The following is a 20,531-nucleotide window of genomic DNA, read 5'->3' as shown; positions in this document are numbered from 1 at the left end:
TCCAACTCATCTGTCACCTAAGATGATAAAAAAATATGGTATAAAATTATGATAAGAATAACATTAATCAAAATAGAATAAGAGGAAGTTGAAATAAAAAATATTATATCTCTAACAAGTAATCACAGTAGTAAAAAAGAATGGATTTTTTATATAACGGTAAAGATTCGAACTTTATCGATAACTAATCTAATATTTAATCTAACAAATTAATCATTTGATAAAAAAAAAAAAAAAAAAAAACTAAATTCTCTCTCCTTCACCCTTTCCTCTTCCGTTTTCGTTTACTACAGTACATCTTTCTTTTTTCTGTTGGTTTTCCTCCTCCACCACCACCAAATCCACCATGAATAACTTCAATCATCTACATGAAGATGTGCGTGAATAATTAAATATTAAACTTTGAGTGTGTGGATTAATCTGTTCACATGTGTGCAATATGATTTGGCCGATGATAACAAGTCCATCAAATGTTCCAAGAAATGCCGTAGTAAATAAACTAAATTTTCTTTTTGAGCGGTTCCACTCTATTTCTATCTAGGAAACTTGGACCTTCAATGCTAGGACCTCGAATGTTTATTCTACAAAGTATTGCTTGTTAGTGCTCTGGATTGCAAATTATGATTCCAGGCAATGAAGTTTCAAGGTGGTTCGGCTGTACCCAGAAAGATCGAACGACATTTGAACTTCCTCTAGATAACGAAGGATGAGAGAGAGGTAAATCATGTGTTTCTTATTTATTCAGCTTAGCTGGCAATTAATTAATTAAAGGAAATTTTAACAAAAAGCTCTCAGTACTGCTCACTTTAATGAAAAATCATATTTTTACACTAAAAAGTCGATCCTGGTACTATTCACTTTACCCATTATTTTGTTCTTATTGTTAAAACTCAAAAATTTCAAGTTATTTTCATTATTTTTCCTTTAATTTTAAATCCTTCAAAAAAAAAAATACAAAACAAAGATGTGGCCACGGGTGATTACAACATCAACAAACTATAGTGATCAATCGATCAAAGGAGAAAGAAACTCCATAATGGAAAAAGACACGTTCTTCCTTCAATATGGCCACTTTAATAGTAATATTTTTATATTTTTCAGTTGTCTGTGATTATTTTAAAATATTATAATGGTGGATTGTTACATCAAAGGTAGTCGGTTGTAGTTTGCAACAAAACTTCCTCTCCTTTAAATTAAAAACCGCCATGTAATAATTTTATATTTTTCAATCGTCAATATTTTTCCACGAAAGTTCATTTCCTTCAACTTGTTCACATTCACATTGAAGGGTAGTAGGAAGGAAACTGCTTTGGTAGGTAGGACGAAAAGCATGAGGACTAATATAACAAGAGAGAGTCCACATTCACATTGAAGGTGGTAGGAAACTGCTGCTTCCTTCACAGGAAGAAAAGCATGCATAAGGCCTAATATATATAACAAGAGAGAGTCCACCGTCCACACTCCATACCGCACTGCATATTCCAATTCTTTGAGACGCTCTTTTCTTTAGTTTATTTGTCCTTAATTCTCTTATGGCAATTCAACTTGCCTCTTCTTCCTTGCCTCCTTCATGGACATATGATGTATTTTTGAGTTTTAGAGGTGAGGATACACGTTTTACTTTTACAGATCATTTATACGAGGCCTTGAACCGTAACGGAATCAACACTTTCATTGATCGCCATCTTAAAAGAGGAGAAGAAATATCACGGGCTTTTCTAAAAGCAATTGAAGAGTCGAGAGTTTCAATCATTGTAATCTCTGAAAACTATGCATCGTCAAGATGGTGCTTGGATGAGCTCGTACATATCCTTGAATGTAGAAGGTCAAGGCAGCAAATAGTTTGGCCAGTTTTCTACAAGGTGGATCCGTCCCATGTACGAAATCAAACGAGCAGGTTCGGTCACGCATTTACAGGACATGAGTGCAAATACAAGGACGAGGAGAAGATCCTCTTATGGAGGAGTGCTCTAAAAGAAGTAGCAAATTTGTCAGGACATACTGTCAAAGAGGAAGAGTACGTACATTTCTTCACTCCTTGTAGTTTGTTTAATTATATAATTCTGTATTTCAGGTTTTAGTTTCTACTACAATAATACCTATTTAGTTGCTAGTTTTTAAATCCCTAGCAAGAGGCACATACTTGACTGCAGCAATTCCATAATTTTCCAGCTTTGTTGAATGACTAGTCTATAATTTACATATGAAGAAGATAACTCTTATCTATGCTACTAAATAAAGTTGGAAGCCCATTTGCGGTCACGGGTTTCACCATAAATGATGGGACAAAAATGCCCCCAAACATAAAAGTTCAAAAAAGTTCGAAATAATGCATCAAATAATATAGGAATATTTTTGTAATATAAACAATATATATTTTTTATAATTAATTTTTTTGTACAGTTTTTTTATTTTTATAATTAGTACCACAATAGGCTAATAATAATGTGATTCAATCAGTTGTTAATTAAATATTATTTTATCTATTTTTAAACACGTTTAAAACATCTTAAGAGACATATAGTGCCGGTTATAAAAATGGTCTTTTGTGCGTGTATTATCTACACTAATGAGGAGGTGATAGATTTACTCCACATGCGCTACGTGCATGAAGGCTAGTTTATGTTAAACCTACATGACCATCTTCTTCATATATAATTATAGACTCATTCACCAAAGCTAGCGAATCAGGGAGTGACTCATGTTGTTGTTGGCACTCCTCTTTCGTGTAATACTTTGTCATCTTTTTTTTAACTGATAAACTCGAACTTGGATCCTCTCCTTGAGCCCAAGGAGAGGATCCTCCTGACCAAATAACTTGGGCCGTCGGATGAAAATCCAACGGCTACAAACAGGGAGTTCTTTTAAAGTTATAATAATTATAGCCGTTGAATTTTCATCCAACGACCCAAGTTATTTGGTCAGGAGGATCCTCTCCTTGGACTCAGGAGAGGATCATTAAACTCACCCCGTTACTCTATCTTCCCACACATTATTATTCCATCCGCCATAAAAAATTAAAAAATTAACATCTTATTTTCCACCCCCTATAATCCCAACTAACTTTTTATACAACACACCTCAAATGTCCTATTTTCATCGCCAGTCCCTTAGTGAACTAAGCCAGTCCCTTAGTGAACTAACTTTACACCAAAATTTACATCCAGAAATTAACTTGTTTGGTGAAAATTTACATCCTCGAAAGCTACATAGTCATTGGTTTTGTTGGAGAGTTGTAGAGAGCAAAAGATCTACTTCATCAATTCAACTAATTTAGTTCGAAGCAAAAGAATTAAATCGAAAAAGTGGAAGTAAGAATATCAGAAACAATAAAAGAAAAAAATGCGAATCTGCAAGTAAAGGGGAAGCAGTTTAAGAGGGAGAGCGTACCGGCGAGCTTCTCAGCATCGAACCAAGATTCTGATTCCTTTGTCCTCTCTCTCTCTCTCTCTCTCTCTCTCTCTCTCTCTCTCTCTCTTAAATTGCTCTCCTAAAGCTGAGATTTGATTCAAATGAGCTGGAAGCTATCAAATTAAAGATGCAAAATTGCAATAAAACGTTAAAATTTGTTGGAAAAATCCACAAACTGATGAACATATTTGGAATTGGAGCCCCAGAAATCACAGAAACGAACCATGAGAAATGCTATCTGTCGGTGGATTCTTGAACTTCTTCTGCCACCGGAATAATGGATCTTTCTCCCATGGATCAAAACTTGACTCCATTAATTAATCTGCCCAAATAATGTACCTATGGTGTTGTTTTATAATTTACCGATTACTAATGATGTTAGGTAAATTAGTACTTTTAGGAAAGAAATGATACATATCCATACAAAACATCTGTTTTCATCAGGAAATTTTATTTGAACACATGTAACCTCTTTCTACACCGAATATACTCTTTTCACCCATATTATTTTTTATTATTAAAGAATTAATCTCTTTTTAAACCCAAATTTATTACCTAAACTACCATCTCAAATCCAATTCAAAATATTAAATTATTTTTACATGCATTCCCTTTATAAAATAACATCTGTAGTTGATTTTTTTTTTTTTTTTTTAAGAGGCATCCTTGCCCCACCCCCTCTTCCCAATAGCATTTCCATGACTACTTTTTTTCTTCTTTCTGCTACCAAACTCAGACATTTGCCTTTTTTCTTTCTATTGATGTGCATAAGCAACAAATCAAACAATTCATCCCCTTATATTTATCAACAAGCAAGGAAGTTTATAATTTAAGAACATTGGTAATAAGTTTTTTCTTAGAATTTTCCAATTGCAAAAAGCTTAACAAACCATTCGGAATTGATGAAAAAAATTGAAACCCAAATACTCATCTTTTAAACTTTAAAACAAATTTAAATCAAACGAACCAAAATTTTCATAAATTGAGTCATATCTTAGTTGGAGGATTCAAAACTTCAAAATCACCATCCATCAATAAAAAAACTTGTTTTTCTCTACAAGACCTATTAGGGTTTTAGCCAGAATGAATGTAGGATAAACAAGAAGTGATGGTAAGGTTTAATGGGTTTATAGATAAATTTGAATTTTATTATTAATTTCATTTTGTACTTAATAGTAATTATACAATATGTTAAAATAGGCAACAACATAACATTTAAATGAAAAAAAAAAAAAAAGAAGTCTATGTCTTATTATTATTATTATTATTTTAACAAAAGGGCAAAAAAAAAAAAAAAAAAAGTCAATGTCTTAAGTACGGAAAGATGTTAGGATTTTACAGAGTAATAAACGGCAATGTGAAATTGTGAATAATGGCATAGGGGTAAATCATTTTTACTAATGGGTCAATTATTATCTTACATGATTCTGTATTTAGTTGCAAGCGGCACATGCTTGACTGCAGCAGTGATTATCTATACCTCTGTTTTTTTCAATCTTTTTTATCTTTTCATTCTCTTCTTCTTTTTACATTTTTTTTTTTCCTTTTTCAAAGAAGTATAGCATAAAAAGTTGATTGGCTAAATGTGGCAATTTTTTATGTAAACTGGTAGGTATGAAGCTACATTTATCAGAAAGATCGTGAAGGAGATCCTAGTCCTTGTACCACAACGCCCGCATTTGAATGTAGCCAAATACCAAGTTGGAATGGAGTCTTGTGTAGAAAAGGTGAAGGAGCTGTTAGATGTCGGTGGAAATGATCCGTGTGTGGTTGGGATTTGGGGGGCATCTGGAATCGGCAAGACAGAAGTTGCAAAAACTGTTTATAATGCAATTGCTTACAAGTTTGACGGTAGTTGTTTCCTGGCAATGCAATACGGAGGGCTACTCCAACTACAAAACACTCTTCTAAGTGAGCTTGGTGGTTCAGAGTGGAAAGTTGGCAATCCTCATAGAGGAAACAGCCTTATAGAGAAACTGTTGAGGCAAAAGAAGATTCTCTTAATTCTTGATGATGTGGATGAACTGGGGCAGTTAAACGACTTGGTTCAAGTTGAATGGCTCGGTGAGGGTAGCAGAGTGATCATAACCACAAAAGACAGAGGATTGTTGAATTCTTATGACGTTGAGTTGATATACGATGTCCAAAAGTTAGAAGACAACAAGGCTCTTGAGCTTTTAAGTTGGAAGGCCTTCGGAAAAAAAGAACCTTCAGATGATTATTTGGGACTCGCACGACGTGCAATAGCATATGCTCAAGGCCATCCGTTAGCACTTAATCTTATAGGTTCTTATCTACGTAATAAAAGTATAGATCGTTGGCAAGCTATATTGGATAGTTACGATTCTTATGATAGAGAACCTTATGGAGGAATTCAAAAAATACTTCGAAAAAGTTATGATACCTTGGATGATGTCATGCAACAAGTTTTTTTAGACATTGCATGCTTCTTCAAGGGTGAAGATAAAGACTATGTGTTACAAATATTAAGAAGTTCGAAGCTCAGTGTACCTCAAGATTGTATTGAAGTACTCGTTGAGAAAGCCATCATAACTATTGAATATAATAGAATTTTGATGCATGACTTGCTAGAAAAAATGGGTAAGCGTATAGTTCATGAAGAATCGCCCATTGAACCAGGCGAGCGGAGCAGATTGTGGCATCATGAAGATGTGTACCGTGTTCTAACTGAAAACAAAGTAAGTAGAATATATGTTATTGCATTTGGTTTAATTGGCATGATTTTGAAAAGAAAAAAAAAAAAAAAAAAAACCCTTTTGATTTGTTTGTTATACGATTTGTCTGTTAACACTATTTATTTTTCCATCTTAGGGAACAAAGAAAATTAAAGGCATTGTGGTGAAGTTGCCCAAGTTAGATGTGATACCTTTGAATGCAAAAAGCTTTTTCAAGATGGTAAATCTTGAAATTTTTATAATTCATAATGCACACTTTTCTGGATGTGTTGAGTATCTACCTCATGATTTGAGGTGGATTAAATTCGGTGGAGATGGGCTTCAAGACTGGCGATCCAATATTCTTCAAAAGCATATACTTACATTCAATTTGCAATCCAATTGTCATCTAAGGCATCTTGTCGCGTTTATTATGCCAAACAGTGACATTAGACAATTGAAGGGCTTTCAGGTATGTATACGTATTATAAATTAATTTGGACAATTACTAATTTAAATGTATATTTTATTTTTGAAAAAAGAAATTTGCCAAAGTTTTTCATCATTAATTATACTATTTAAAGTTTGTGATTTTTTTTTTATTTTGATTTCACAGAATTTGACAAAGCTTACATCTTTGAATTTAAGTGGTTCCGAATTCTTAGAAAAAATTCACAACTTATCTGGAAGTCCAAACCTAAGGGAGTTGACTCTAGATGAGTGTGAAAGTTTAGTTGAAGTTGATGATTCTGTTGGATTCCTTGATAAACTTGTTACATTAAGTCTTGTTGGGTGCTCTAGGCTTAAGAGATTTGCGACGAGACTTGGATTGAGATCCCTTGAAAGCCTTTATCTTAATGGTTGCACAAGGCTCAAGAGTTTCCCAGAAATAGAAGAGGGCAAGATGGAATCTCTGAAGCATTTGTCCATAGCAGAAAGTGGCATAAGAGAATTGCCTTCATCAATTGCATATCTTACTGGGCTTTCACATTTTTATGTATATGATTGTGAGAACCTTATAGGAACATCATTACATCACATTTTTGGGTTGCAACATCTCACATATATTGACATGGCTGGATGCCCAAAACTGGTGACATTTGGGACGTTTTCAACTCGCTTAGATACTTCACATGACAACGGTATCCCATTAGCCCTTCCCAACGTAGGCTATCGTCACCTTGATCTTGGTGAATGCAATTTATCAGAAACTAATTTTCTTGTGCCTCTTCATTGGTGGACCAAATTAACAGGTGTTGATTTGAGGAGAAACAATTTTGTTAGTCTACCTGAATGCATTAGCAAATTTGTTAACTTGGAAAAACTTGATTTGCGTGGTTGCAAGAGGCTTCGGGAAATTACACATGCCCTTCCACCAAATCTAAGTGATTTATGTCTGAATGATTGCACATCATTGGAGAAAATTCCAAAGTTGCCCTCAAGGCTTAGTTGTTTGTGGTTGGCTAATTGCTTTAGACTAAGTGGCGATGAGGTGGCAAAGTTGGAAAATAATTTGTTGAACTTGAATCAGGTTCGTCTCTCCTCCCTTAATTTCTCTTGAAATTAAAATATATAATTTGTTGATACTTGGGAGGGAGAATAGATCACGATTGTTTATAATTAGTTATTTACATATTATTCACTATTGCAGGAATCTCGTTTGTCCTCTCAATTTCAAGTTATGTATCCAGGCAATGAAATTCCAAAGCGGTTCAGCTATACCTCTAAACATCTAACAGCCACTAGGATTAAAAGTGAACGGGAATGGCATTATATAGTAGATAGTGAATTTAGTTTTGAAATTCCTCTAAATTTACAGGAGAGGGAGACATTATTAGGATTGGCCTTTTCTTGTGTTTTTCAAGAAAGGAGAGTAGATCACATTTCTAGTGTTCGTGTTATTAAACCACGGCCTTCATTAGAAAACTTTGAGTGGTTTCCGAGATATCCAGGTGATTATAAGGAATTTACGTGGTTTGAGGGATGCACGGAGACAGATCATGTGGGGCTCATGTTAGTGGATTTAGAAAAGAGGCTCATGTTAGTGGATTTAGAAAAGAAGCAGGGAGATATTTGTAAAGTTAAAGTTCAGATCATGTTTGGCACACGCATTAAAATCTGCGGGGTGCACCCCTTATTCCGCAAAGAAGATGAACGGCTTCCCTTCTCTTTGGGACCAACGAGTAGTCTTGGATCCACAGATATTGTCGATGATGAATATGATCGGCAACAACAATGACCTTCCTTATCTTTGAACCCAGCGGATGATCATCCGAAACGCACGCAGATTGATCACAATGTTCCTTCTGATATTGAGGAGGAGCAAGAGCAACCGTCCACCATTTCTGATTTACTAGGAGTTTGGGTAAGTACATTTCAGTTTTAGCGATTTTTTTATTATTCTTTATTGTGATATCCTTTTTAAATTAATATAATAAAAATTAGTTAATTTAAATTAAATAAAGGAAAAAATTTGAAACAGTTTTCAATCTGCATAATCAGAGATTTCATATCTGTAGGTGGTTAGTTATTAGAAAAACAGAAACCACATTTGTATCTTGAAGTACCTTTCACGATAAAATCAAATTCTAATTAATCAAAACAAACAATTATGGAAGGAAAATATACAAGGGGAAATGAGATTATAAGTACAAAATTCAAGATTAATTACCTAAAACTTGGTTTTGTTCATATAAGTACAAAATTTCTACACGAAGATCAAAGAACTACATCGTTTGGATGAACATGTAAACCACATGCTTCTCCCTCTGTTAATGAAGTTTACACGCAGAGATGGAAGACTTGTAGGACTACTATTTTTTTATTTGCATTTACTTCTGCCTTTTCAATTAATGAATTGGTGGAAAATTTGATTTGGTGTGGATTTAGAAAAGAAGCTGGGAGATATTTGTAATGTTGAATTTCTTTTCCTCCAGGACGCATGCATTAAAAGTTGCGGTGTGCACCCACTATTGCGCAAAGAAGACGAATGGCTTCCCTTGTCTTTGGGACCAACAAGTAGTCTTGGAAAGAGGCCTCGTCCACTTGGATCCTCAGATATCGTCCACGAGGAATATAATCGGCAACGACAATGGCTTTCTTTATCTTCGAACCCGGCAGATGATTATCCGAAACGCAGGCGGATTGATCTTAATGTTCCTTTTGATATTGAGGAGGAGCAAGAGCAACCATCCACTTCAGATGACTCACAATTTTTTCTTCATTAGAAGTTTGGGTACGCGCATTTCAGTTTTAGTATAACTAAATAATTTTTTTATTTTTTTGTATTGTGAATTTGTGGTACCTTTTTAGATTAATATAATAAAATTAATTAATTTAAATTAAACACAAAAAAATTAGGATAAATTACATTTTACCTCCTCAACTTTGGATCGTATAACAATCTCATATCTCATCTTTTAATTATTGCTAAATTATACATCAATTTACAAATTTGTTGCAATATCATACATCCATCAAATTTTTTGTTAATTTTTATGTTAAATGCTGCTGTGGCAGACACGAGCCCGCTCCCTTACCTAACTAGGTTATAAAATTAATTTAATATTAACAATTAAAGAATTTTTAGTTCTAAATTAAATTAAAATTAACAAACAAATTGATGGATATTTTAACGGAGGTTTAAGATTGCAACAAATTCGTAAGTTACTTAAGACATTGCAATGTTTAAAAGATGAGGTATAACTTTGTTATAAGACCCAAAGTTAAGGTAGTAACATGTAATTTACCCAAGAATTTAAACAGTTTTCAATCTGCAGAAACAAATAATTCATATCGGTAGGTGGCTACTGGCTAATTATTAGAAAAACAGAAACCACATTTGTATCCTAAAGTACCTTTGACTCTGAGTGAGTAAGCCACAGCCCTTCACTAATAAAACCAAATTCTAATTAATCAAAACAAACAATAATGGAAGGAAAGCATGCAAGGAGAAATGAGATTATGAGTACAAATTTCAAGATTAATTATCTTAAAACTTGGTTTTGTTCAGATATATAAACTTACAAGGAGAAATGGAGATTATAAGTACAAAATTTCTGCAGACATCAAAGAACTGCATTGTTTGAATGAACATGTTGAGCACGTACTCCTCTCTCTGTTAATCAAGTTTACACGCAGAGATGGAAAACTTGTTGGAGTACTGTTTAATCAAGAGTACTTTTTATGAGCATTTCCAATTAACGAATAGGTGGAAATTTTGATTTGGTGTTCATTAATAAGATTTAGTACGATTTTAATATCAAGAGGAAACAATAATGTAGAAAACATGGCCATAATTTCACAGGTCTCTCCCTATATTTTAATTCCTTGCAGATTCTGGGATGGAGTTTGGGTCAAAATTGCAGCCTACTGTGTCTTGATACATTTTTGGTTTTGGACGAATACTGTCTCCTGCCTTTTGCCAATTATGGGTCCTTTGTTTTCTCTGTTACTGCTAGGACAGAGTCCATTAGATTTGCCCGTTTATTTTCTTTGCTCCCACAAGCGGGGTGCAGGAGGCTAAAAAAGGAGCTTTGAAATTTATAGGGCCCGTTTATTTCATGCCATTGACATTTTCGAGCTAACTTTTTGGCTTCTATGATCCACAGGTGAGTTGGCTTCGCTAGTTGAGGGTCTTCGCACAGGCAAGGAAACATCATTGGAAGAGTTCATCATTAGTCCCCCCAATGTGCTTACTGAAAATCTGGGAAATCAAATACGGCTATTTGGTCCCGAAAAGGGCTTATCATACATCGTCAAACCTGCAACTGGACAGAGTTTTATATCTCACCATGGGAGCGCGTTGAACGAAAGTAGACCTCTTGTGGATCCTCTGGTGACTCTCCTTAGCAGTGTCCACGAGAAGATGTCCGAAAGAGGAAGCAAGGGCAGCATGTTTAGCCAAATCTTGGAAGCATTTTGAATGCAGGGGAGTATCATAATAAAAACGCACATTGGGACATAGAGAGCCAGACAGATGGTGAGGATCACGAATCTGAAGTAGCCGGGGCTTATTGTGATGAAAGCTTGAGAACTCCACTAATCTCGTGCCAAACAAGCAGCATGGGAAAGCCTAGGTCTGGCGGCAGTGCTTTAGGTGTGAGATGCAATACAATCTTGATGAAAGGAAATGTAGAAGCTAGCGAGGCTATCAGTAGTAGTATGGACACTGGTGGAGGTTGGCAGCTGCTTATAAGTATTCTGACCAAGTAGGCGAAGACGGGAAGAAGGAAGGAGGAGTTCAAAAAGTGTATTTGCATCAGGATAGTGCACTTGGGTGTCGGCCTGCGTCGGTTGTTTCAATTTCTGGTGTAAGATAAGAAAGTAAAGTCATTCATGCTGGTCTTGTTAGTCAGCCTGATGTTTCACTTAAGGAACTGACAAGTCTGCGCTCTCTCCATGCAGAGAAGGTTCCTCCATCGGAAGCTGTTATTATAGGGCCAACATGGAGAGATCTTCTTGAACCGGGAGTGAAGCATTCAGCAGTTGTTGGAATTGGACTTCAAATTCTTCAGCAGGTTTGGTAGAAAAGGTTAAACAGTTCTTTGAGTTATAAAAGCGCTTGGAATTTTATTAAATTATCAAAAATCTTTCAGAAACTTTCTTGTTTGTCAACCTTCTTATGTCTTTTCTTTTCAGCTGCGCAGATTGTCGGCATAAATGGAGTTCTCTACTACACTCCCCAGGTTTATGAGCAAGCCAGCATCGCTGTTCTTCTATTTAACATAGGGTTGATTCCAACATGTATCTCTCTTCTTAAGTGCCATTACAACTTTCTTAATGCTTCCTTGCATTGCTACGTCCATGTGGCTAATGGAGATAACTGGCAGAAGGTATTTATATTTCAAAAAGCTTCAATTTCATAGAAACGGTTACTAACTTTTAAACAAAAATTATAACTAGGGAACACCATCCAAACATACATAAAACACGGTTCAGTGTTTTTTATGGTCTATTCAGTTTTCCTCCAGTTCTATTTACACTAAAAATTTGTAACCGGTTCTATCTGTGTGCATATTTGCGAAAAATAAGCATTCCTTTTTGCCTTTCTTGGTATTTAGGTCACTGCTGTTCTTCACATTACCAATCCTTATGGTCCCTCACTCTTCTAGTAGTTGCCAACATTGTCAACTTGGGAACTGTTCTGTATGCAGGTCACTGCTATTCTCATTTGACTATTTTTTCACATCTTATAAACTTGTGAAATACCTTTAAACATATCCCAGATACTGATTGAAGTTTAAAAGCAGTCTTATTGAGCTCGTGAAACTAATTAAATTACTCGTGCGTGGCATTATTTTTCTACGGACCTGCATACTAGCCCATCAGATGTTATTTAGCTCGTGACAAATAGTATATGACTCACTAATTTTATTTACAAAGGAAAGCTCACTAGTTTTACGTATCCTAAACGTCCATTATCTACACTTAGAGGTCAAATCTTTCATTCCACCAATGTAGATTTTAAATTTGTTTGAAAAGAAATTTACAATGTCTTTTAAAAGTTCGAAGGAAAAAAAATAAAAATAAAAATAATTTAAAAACTTTGAGTTTTGATGATAAAGATAAAATAAAAGATAAAATAAAAAGTACCATGATTGACTTTTTAGTGTAAAAATATGATTTTTCGTTAAAGTAAACAGTACCAAAAATTTTTCGTTAAAATTCTACAACAAAAAAAAAAAAAAAAAAATTTGTTTTCAACAGCAGGCCTAAGCTGAGCCCTGGTGCCGAGTAGTCCTTCGCCAAATTGAGTTAATTAAAGGTACTGTTTTACAGGTTTGTCAGTTGATGACGACTTTTTGGAGCTCTTTCCGCACACATGTGGCCTGGAATGATTTTGAAATCAGGCGATAAGATTGCCGAACCATCATTACCCAAAAGTGGAGAAGGTTTTATACTACACCCGCTTACATTTGGTTTATAATCTATATTTTACCATTAAGTAGGATTCTAAATGTTTGAAATTTGAATCCTTTCTGCGAGAGTTGTCAGATGAAGAATCTGATTATGAATTTGAGTATGAAGTCCGATTTGATGACACGGAAGAATGGGTTTCTGCAAATGGTCTTGCTGGACTTTCAGATATGCGAGGACAAACCAGTTCCGAAAAAGTGGAAAGTATCGGCGAGAAAAGGCTACGAGTACTAAGAGAGATGTGAGTGTTACACATCCCTGAATCCCCTTCTTGGACTTTTTTCCACAAGCCGGCAAGAAAAAGATATATTGTGCTTCATTACTCTGTTCTTCTCTTTTACTGTATAAGTAGGTTCAGGATAGTCGATACCAATTAACCTGCGCGAACCGAGTTTGCAAGAAACTTGTGTTTTAATGAAACAATGGAAATGTTGGGATTGCATTCGAAAATCGAAGGGAAGAATCGATTTTGTATGAGCGCAATTAGTTATGATGTTGCAAAACTTTGATATGTAAACCAACATGCAATTACAAATTTCCTCCAACGATGGATGCAAATCAATCTTAGTAATTACAAACTACCCCAAAAAAGAGAATTTTTACTTGAAAAAAATTTACTCCCATGGGACTTTACCCTGCGGAAAATAACCAATCACAACTCACATCAGTGGTTGGAGTGCTGGTGGTATTATTAATTGGAATAAAAAAGATGGTAGGATAGTGTGAACATAAGAGAGTTGCCAAATTTGACTGCCGCATTTGGTAGTTCATGACAACCTGAAAGGTCGTGTGCACTGAGAAAATCGGCCCTAGTCACATCTGTGTAATCATGGGAGAGATAACAAATGGCTGTATGCAACAAACGACGTTCGAGAATTTTCTCTAGTGAATGCGATTTATTGTGAAGAAAATCTATTTTATTACTGGTTGTATACGATAATTAAAAGGATAAACATAGTCATATACAACTAGTACATTAGAGAATCTTCTTTAGTTTATGAGTTTTATGACCTAAAAAATTTATCTTATCATCGGTCATATACGATTAAGAGACAAATAACATATAGTTGCATGCAACAGACTACGTCTAATTCTTCCGTCAATGTGATCTTTATGTCGGAAGAAACCGTTTATATATAATGATGAAGAGATAAGAGATAGTTGTATGTAATTGATCACATTCGAGAATAAAGTTTGAAGCCGGATGAGATGTCAAGTTGTTACTAGGCAATAGTTTAGAAGTGGTTAGGGGAAAGTGGGAGAATAATAGGGTTCGGCCAATTAGGCTTTTGACTGATATATGTACCGAGAGTGGCTTGAGGGCGGATCAACTTAATCTATTCACATAACCACATAAGCAGCACAGAGGATAAACTCATTTGAACAAGTTGGTGTTCAGTGCTCTTTTGTTCATGATGGATACCAGGAATATAAGTTGCTTTTTAAGGTTTTTTTATTTGACCAGTGAGATATTTTGCTGGTCAACTGGTGAGATGTTTTGGATAGGTAAGTAATCGAAAAGAGAACGTTCTTCGTCATCTGAAAACGCTTCTTCTGATATTTTTAGAAGCACCTTTGAATCAGTCCAAGTGACCGGTGAGATATTTAGGTAAAAGGAGGGAAGTTATTATGTACAAACTTCAGTAACACTTTTAAAATCTAAAGCATTATAAACTATTAAAAAATAATTAAGAAATAAATTTTCTTGATTATCTAATTGACCAGTGAGATATTTTGTTAGGTAGGTGATTGTGTACAATCTTCAATAATATTTTCAAAAGGAATGCTAAAAGAACCTCTTAAAAGTGAAAGTTTCTATATAGAAATTTTTTATTGTGTTTAGAACAATAATTGTATATTACATGTCATTATATAAGCTAACGGTAGTTTTATTTTTCAAGTTTTGTTATTTTTTTAACACAAGTATCTTACTACTTGTTTAATGACAAGTGGTGTACTACCTCGTGTTTCGAATATAATAAAAAATCTCTCATTTCTATAGACTTTTTATCATCTCACAATTTAATGTTAATTCTCATGTTAACATTATAAAATATTATTTCAAAAATATGATACCACAGAGAGTATGGAAATCAGGGATATAAGTTGCTTTTTAAGGTTTTTTTTTATTTGACCAGTGAGATATTTTGGTTGGGTAAGTAATCGAAAGCTTGAAAACATTTTTCTGATATTTTTAGAAGCATTTTTGAATCAGCCCAAGTGACCGGTTATATATTTAGGTAAGGAGGTAAGTGATTCTGTACAAACATCAGTAACATTTTTAAAATCTAAAGCACTTATGAACTATCAAGAAATAAACGTTTTTTTTATTATCTAATACCATGACCAGTGAGATACTTAGGTAGGTAAGTGATTATGTACAATCTTCAGTATTATTTTCAATCTAAAGCACTTACAAAGTTTTTTATTATTTTTTATTTTTTTTAGTACATCGATATTTTTACACTAAAATGAGATGGAGTTTGGTAAAGCTACATAATAGGTAGCCTAATTTGGTATCGAATTCGCTATCTACAAGATTCAAACCTAAGACCTTCACTTTCAAGTGAAAATAAATACCACCAGATCGTAGTACTGAGTGATAAGTTATTAAAAAAGAAATGTTCTTAGTTATGTGAAAACGCTTTTCTCAAGATGCAATTTCGCAGTGCTGAAGAGTAATAAGTTTAGGATTTGGGCCCAACCCATTATAATTAGGTTTTCGTTTAGAGATTAGGGTTTAGTTTATTATAAATAAATAAAAAATTGCTTGTTATTCACTTATGAACAAGTCTGGCAAGGTGTAGCCTCTACAAATTATGTAGCCTCCTTGATAATTTTGTAGCTTTCTATATTTTCAGTTAATAAAGTGTTATTCATAGTTTTATATTCGGTTTGTTTGTAGTCTAGTTTTCAACTTGCAATGCTTATCTTTATTCTAAAAAGATAACCTCAAATTATACGGTCGATTATTTGTGAATAAGTATGGCAAGATGTAGCCTCTACAGATTGGCAAGATGTAGGCTCTACAGATTATTTAGCCTCCTTAACAATTCTACAACTTTCTATATTTTCAGTTGATAAAGTATTATTTATAGTTTTATATTTGGTTTGTTTGTAGTTTGATTTTCAAGTCAGTGCCTATCTTTATTCTAAAAAGATAACCTCGAATTATACGGCCGGCAGTTTCCGGGAGCATTTTTTTTTCTTTGTACTTTGAGATTAAATTATCATTTTCCTCTTTTTATTTTCAGTAAGTTACTTGAAAGGGCAGCAGAAAGTAGAGAAATTGATGTGCTTTTGAGTAGGATGAATATCGGCACTTTCAAAAGTTCATCATGTTGAGAGGATGAGATAAATCCAGGTCTTGTCATTTGCCTTTTTCTTTTAATTTAAAATAAATGAACGAGGGAATTGGAATTGCAACGGCTGCCTTTTCTTTTTTATGATTTTATTTACTGTACATTTGTACAACTAGAGAAGATTGCCAGGTAGGATAGTGGAAATACAGCTCAGAAGTTTTTAGCACAAAAAGAAATTAACTTTTTTGGCTCCCTTTACATGCAAGAAACCTTACTTTTTATTGACAAATGGGTATTCATCTCAATTTTTTATGTTTTATAAGTTATCATGTACGCGTTAATTTGTGATTTACAGTAAACGGCAACTGTAAGGAGTCAATCAGTGTTATAATGACAAGATTTGCGTTCACTCTACGAGTGGGCATCTTTATCTACCTAGTTGTGGTTACTGTATTTTTATTGTGTAAACTGTTTTAGTAAGACCTATAGATTCTATGCTTAGAAGATACGATTTTTTAGATAGAATTTAGGACAAAAGGGATAGAGGAAAACCTGGGAATAGACTCTAAAAAAGATATGGAGGACATGACGCAAAATCGAGCGCAGTGGCGTTCTAAGATTCATAGAGCCGACTTCATTTAGTGGGAAGTATTTTTATTGTGTAAACTGTTGTAGTAAGACCTATAGATGCTATGGTTAGAAGATACGATTTTTTAGACAGAAATTAGGACAAAAGGGATAAAGGAAGATCTGGAAAGAGACTCTAAAAAAATACATGGCAGACATGGCGCAAAATCGAGCGCAGTAACGTTCTAAGATTCATAGAGCCGACTTCACTTAGTGGGATAAGGTTGTGTTGTTGTTGTAAACTATTGTAATAAAATCTGTTTATTTCCTCATCTCTAGCAAAAACTCAATCAAATTAGAGATTGTTTAGTCATTTATACGCATCAACAAACTAACTTTCATTATGAGAATGTTACTTATTACTAAAATCATGATTTTATTAGGGTTTAGGGTTTAGATTACCAAATGAAAAAAAAAAAAAAAAAAAGGATCACCAATTTGATTATTTTTTTGTAGAAAGAACGATTCCGTCGTAGGCTGAATACAAGTATTGTCATGTTAAAGAGGAAATGCAACTAAAGTTTTCACCAGAAAATCAAAAGGGGTTTGAACTTTGAAGAGTATATTTTCTCCATTGAGTGACCATGCTTGTGCTTGAAGAAATTCTAGCAATCACTAAAACCTGTCGTGATTCTGTTGGCTCTACTTTTACAAAATTCAGCATTTTTTTTTTTTGAAGCTTTGCGCTGGTTTAGCTTCAATGGCACTCAAACTTGCAAAGAGTGCTCCACAAAGTTCCAACAAAAGTAGAAACAAATCAATTAAAAATCCCAACTTATGATGGTTGTGCTTCAAAGTCCAACCATCTGACCTCTCTAAGTTAGGCCTCAATTTTATTTCAATTTCCACTCCAAAATTTCCAAGCATCTATGACCCCATTGACCCTTTGCCCACTTCAAGCAACATGGAAAAATCATATATATATATATATATATAAAGAGCAACACTGGATGACTCTTTTAAAATGGAACTCTTCATGAATTTTTTTTCATCTCATATTTTATAATGTTTTAAAATGGAAAAAATTATAATTGGGTATTGCTTTGGAACCATGGCAGAAAGCAACCTCTCTTTTTGTGATATATTAACTTAGGGAAAGACAAGTGGGAGATTTATGCATTTGAAATGTTAATTAACTAACTAATCAAGTATAACAACATAGTTTGTCTTATTACAATTGAAGAAAGATTTTGAAATTCACTAACCAAGTCACACGTGTCATTTTTACAAAAAAAAAAAAAAAAAAAAAATTTAGCAATTTAGGAATCTGGCTACAATAATACGTGTCATTGAATGATACAGATTTTATACAAGGTCTAATTGTTGCAAATATTCATCTGCATCAACTACATAAAAAGTTAGCTTCATGTACTTGAAAATTACAATTTGACACTTATATAAAAATAGCTAAACAAAAATATATGCACACTGTGTCAAATCCCAAGTAGTTTCTTGGTTGCACTCACTCTCTTTTTGTCCCCTAATATTCACCTTTTTGATAAACATAGTGAAGAACTTAAACATTCAGCTACTGCATTGCCTTGGTGCCAATTGGGGAAAATAAAATTTGAGATGAATAAACATGATGATCCATTGATTCTCTCTGTACACAAAAGACTGGTAGGAAATACAAATTCAGAAAAAGGAAAACAAAGGTTGAGTTAATTAAAGAAAAATTAAAAACGTTGGTTTGCCTAATTAACAAATTTTAAGGGAGAAAATTGGTAGTTGGAGCCGTATTAGAAGAACTAATACTAATGGCAGTAGTGGGTGCAGCAGCCGCTGCCGCCGGCGGAGGAGGAGCTGAATGGTTGGTGTGGTCCTGGCGAGCCTTGAGCTCCGCCTCAGATTCAGATATTGGAGCCGGAAACCCACCGCACTTGTGACACCGAGCAACCACCAAGATCTGCCGACAAGACGGGCACGACGAGTGAGACCCAAGCCACGTGTCGATGCATCCAACGTGGAACACGTGCCCACACTGCGGCAGAATCCTGATCTCGTGCCCCTCCACGAACTCCCCTAAGCAGATGGCGCACTCCGAACCCAGCTTTGGCGGCGGCTCGGCGCCGCCGGTTCCGTACGTGAACTTGGGGAGGGACTGGAGGACCTTCTTCTTGAGGCCCTTGTTGGCGGATGAAGAAGCCGAGCTGATAGCGGCTCTGCCGCCGGGGCCGCGGCGGAGCCAGGCGCAGCGGGCGACGGCGAGAAGACCCACCACGCATATGACGGCGCAGAGCAGCGCTGCTAGTATGACAACTAAATCCGACTCCAGAGCCACGGCCTCAGGGGGGGGAGCTGCCGATACGGTTGAGAAGTTGGCGGCGGGGGTGCTGCTGCCTAGAAATCTCTGAGAGCGAGGCATGGCTGATCAGACGGCGGTATATCGACTATCTAATATCGTTTTCAGAAACCAGAGGTGGAAAGATTCAATGGAAAGAAAGAAAGGTTGGATTTTTTGGGGGGGGTCTGAAGGGTTTTTATACTTTGAGCGTGAGAGCTGAGAGTGAGGAGTGGCAGTTTGGTCTGAAACTTCTGAATTGAAAATGTTTGGACTTCGGAGAAGATAAGGGTTTAGAGAGAGAAAGAGGAGAGAGAGAGAGGTAGGCGGAAAGGATCGGCCCAGGTGGCAGTGGATTTTCTGTATTTAGCCACTATCTTTTTCTGCATTAACCACGTGACAAACCATGCTTTTCTTCTAATTAATCCAATTTTAATCTCATTTTACTGCTTCACTTCCCTGTTCTTTTCCATTTTCAACAATTATTAACCTCTTTAATCAATTGGGTTTTACGCTGTTTTTGTTTCAGATTCTTATTTAATTACAGGTTTGCAGTCACGTCACGAGAAAAATAAATTAACAATCAAAATAAGATCATACATAAAAAAAAAAAAACCATCGAGACAAGACCGTAAATAAAAATGTTATTTATGCTAAATCCAAGTAATCTGCTTTTTGTGTCAAAAGTCTGAACAAGGCTGTGTCTAAAGATACCCCTCTTTTGTATTAAAGGAAGATTAAAGTGTCAAAGTATAACTTGCACCAATCAGCCTTTAAAGTTTGAACAAATCTACTTTAAAAACGTTTAACTTGCAACCCAAATAGTATCTAGGTAAAAGATAGAAGGGTAAACCATACGGGTGGACCTAAAGAAATAGAAATTCTAAAATCAGACAATCGAATCACGTGTCTGTGCGAACTCAAACACAATAAACTTCTTATCTCTAATTTGTCATATTCATCCTGACCCACTTTTGGTCTCACTACTCTCTCACATCACAGACGATTCAGATGCCGCACCAATACCCTCTCCTTCAGTGGTAATTTTAAGAGTAATAAAAGAGAAATATCTTGTGTTCAAAAAAAAAATAAAAGAGAAATATCTCTCTAGAAAATAAATTAAAAGAACGGGTGCGTATATGTAGTTTGAACCAATGGAATATTCTAATCATAGATAAGGACAAATACAAAGATGATTTAAAGTCATAATTATTATATTATCTACACTCAGTATGCTCAAATCACTAGTTTTTCAAGGACATTAAGAGAATGAGTGAGTTTGCCCAAAAAATTAGAGAATTAATGAGTAAAAAATGT

General features: G+C 34.9%; 3 protein-coding genes and 1 long non-coding RNA gene across 18 annotated transcripts; 2 read left to right on the top strand and 2 right to left on the bottom strand.

The window, feature by feature from the left end:
* The first annotated feature begins 1,323 nt into the window (after nt 1-1,323).
* LOC137746557 (TMV resistance protein N) lies at nt 1,324-13,549 on the top strand. 15 transcript variants are annotated; one of them, XM_088687664.1, is made up of 12 exons: nt 1,324-2,017; nt 5,024-6,110; nt 6,244-6,558; nt 6,703-7,617; nt 7,738-8,451; nt 9,023-9,321; nt 10,697-11,398; nt 11,493-11,619; nt 11,735-11,920; nt 12,149-12,241; nt 12,867-12,979; nt 13,083-13,549. In XM_088687664.1, the coding sequence occupies exons 1-5, from the start codon at nt 1,533-1,535 to the stop codon at nt 8,323-8,325; spliced, it is 3,390 nt and encodes a 1,129-aa protein (XP_088543790.1). In that variant the 5' UTR covers nt 1,324-1,532; the 3' UTR covers nt 8,326-8,451; nt 9,023-9,321; nt 10,697-11,398; nt 11,493-11,619; nt 11,735-11,920; nt 12,149-12,241; nt 12,867-12,979; nt 13,083-13,549. The 15 variants fall into 15 exon arrangements, with proteins under 15 accessions (XP_088543790.1, XP_088543794.1, XP_088543818.1 ...); XM_088687668.1 differs by having other exon boundaries at nt 11,727-11,920; XM_088687692.1 differs by lacking the exon at nt 12,149-12,241 and having other exon boundaries at nt 6,703-7,228; nt 7,340-7,617; nt 10,697-11,605.
* LOC148698754 (uncharacterized) lies at nt 3,293-3,743 on the bottom strand. Its single transcript, XR_015957765.1, has 2 exons — nt 3,635-3,743; nt 3,293-3,524 (listed from the first exon to the last, which is right to left on the bottom strand). It is a non-coding gene; the product is annotated as an uncharacterized LOC148698754 (long non-coding RNA).
* On the top strand, nt 10,229-13,419 carry LOC137747752 (monosaccharide-sensing protein 2-like). The gene is made up of 6 exons (XM_088678952.1): nt 10,229-10,262; nt 10,697-10,975; nt 11,017-11,296; nt 11,440-11,605; nt 13,037-13,231; nt 13,357-13,419. The coding sequence occupies exons 1-6, from the start codon at nt 10,229-10,231 to the stop codon at nt 13,417-13,419; spliced, it is 1,017 nt and encodes a 338-aa protein (XP_088535078.1).
* A 4,950-nt stretch (nt 13,550-18,499) lies between the features above and the next one.
* LOC137748355 (RING-H2 finger protein ATL80) lies at nt 18,500-19,546 on the bottom strand. Its single transcript, XM_068488499.2, has one exon. It carries the CDS (start codon nt 19,296-19,298, stop codon nt 18,642-18,644), a length of 657 nt encoding a protein of 218 aa, XP_068344600.1. The 5' UTR covers nt 19,299-19,546; the 3' UTR covers nt 18,500-18,641.
* Nucleotides 19,547-20,531: the final 985 nt, after the last annotated feature.

The sequence above is a fragment of the Pyrus communis genome, chromosome 2, assembly GCF_041283825.1.
Source record: "Pyrus communis isolate YQ-2024b chromosome 2, ASM4128382v1, whole genome shotgun sequence".
NCBI lineage: Eukaryota > Viridiplantae > Streptophyta > Magnoliopsida > Rosales > Rosaceae > Pyrus > Pyrus communis.
Note: the sequence above shows the minus strand (reverse complement) of the source record. Positions and strands in the feature narration are given on the sequence as shown.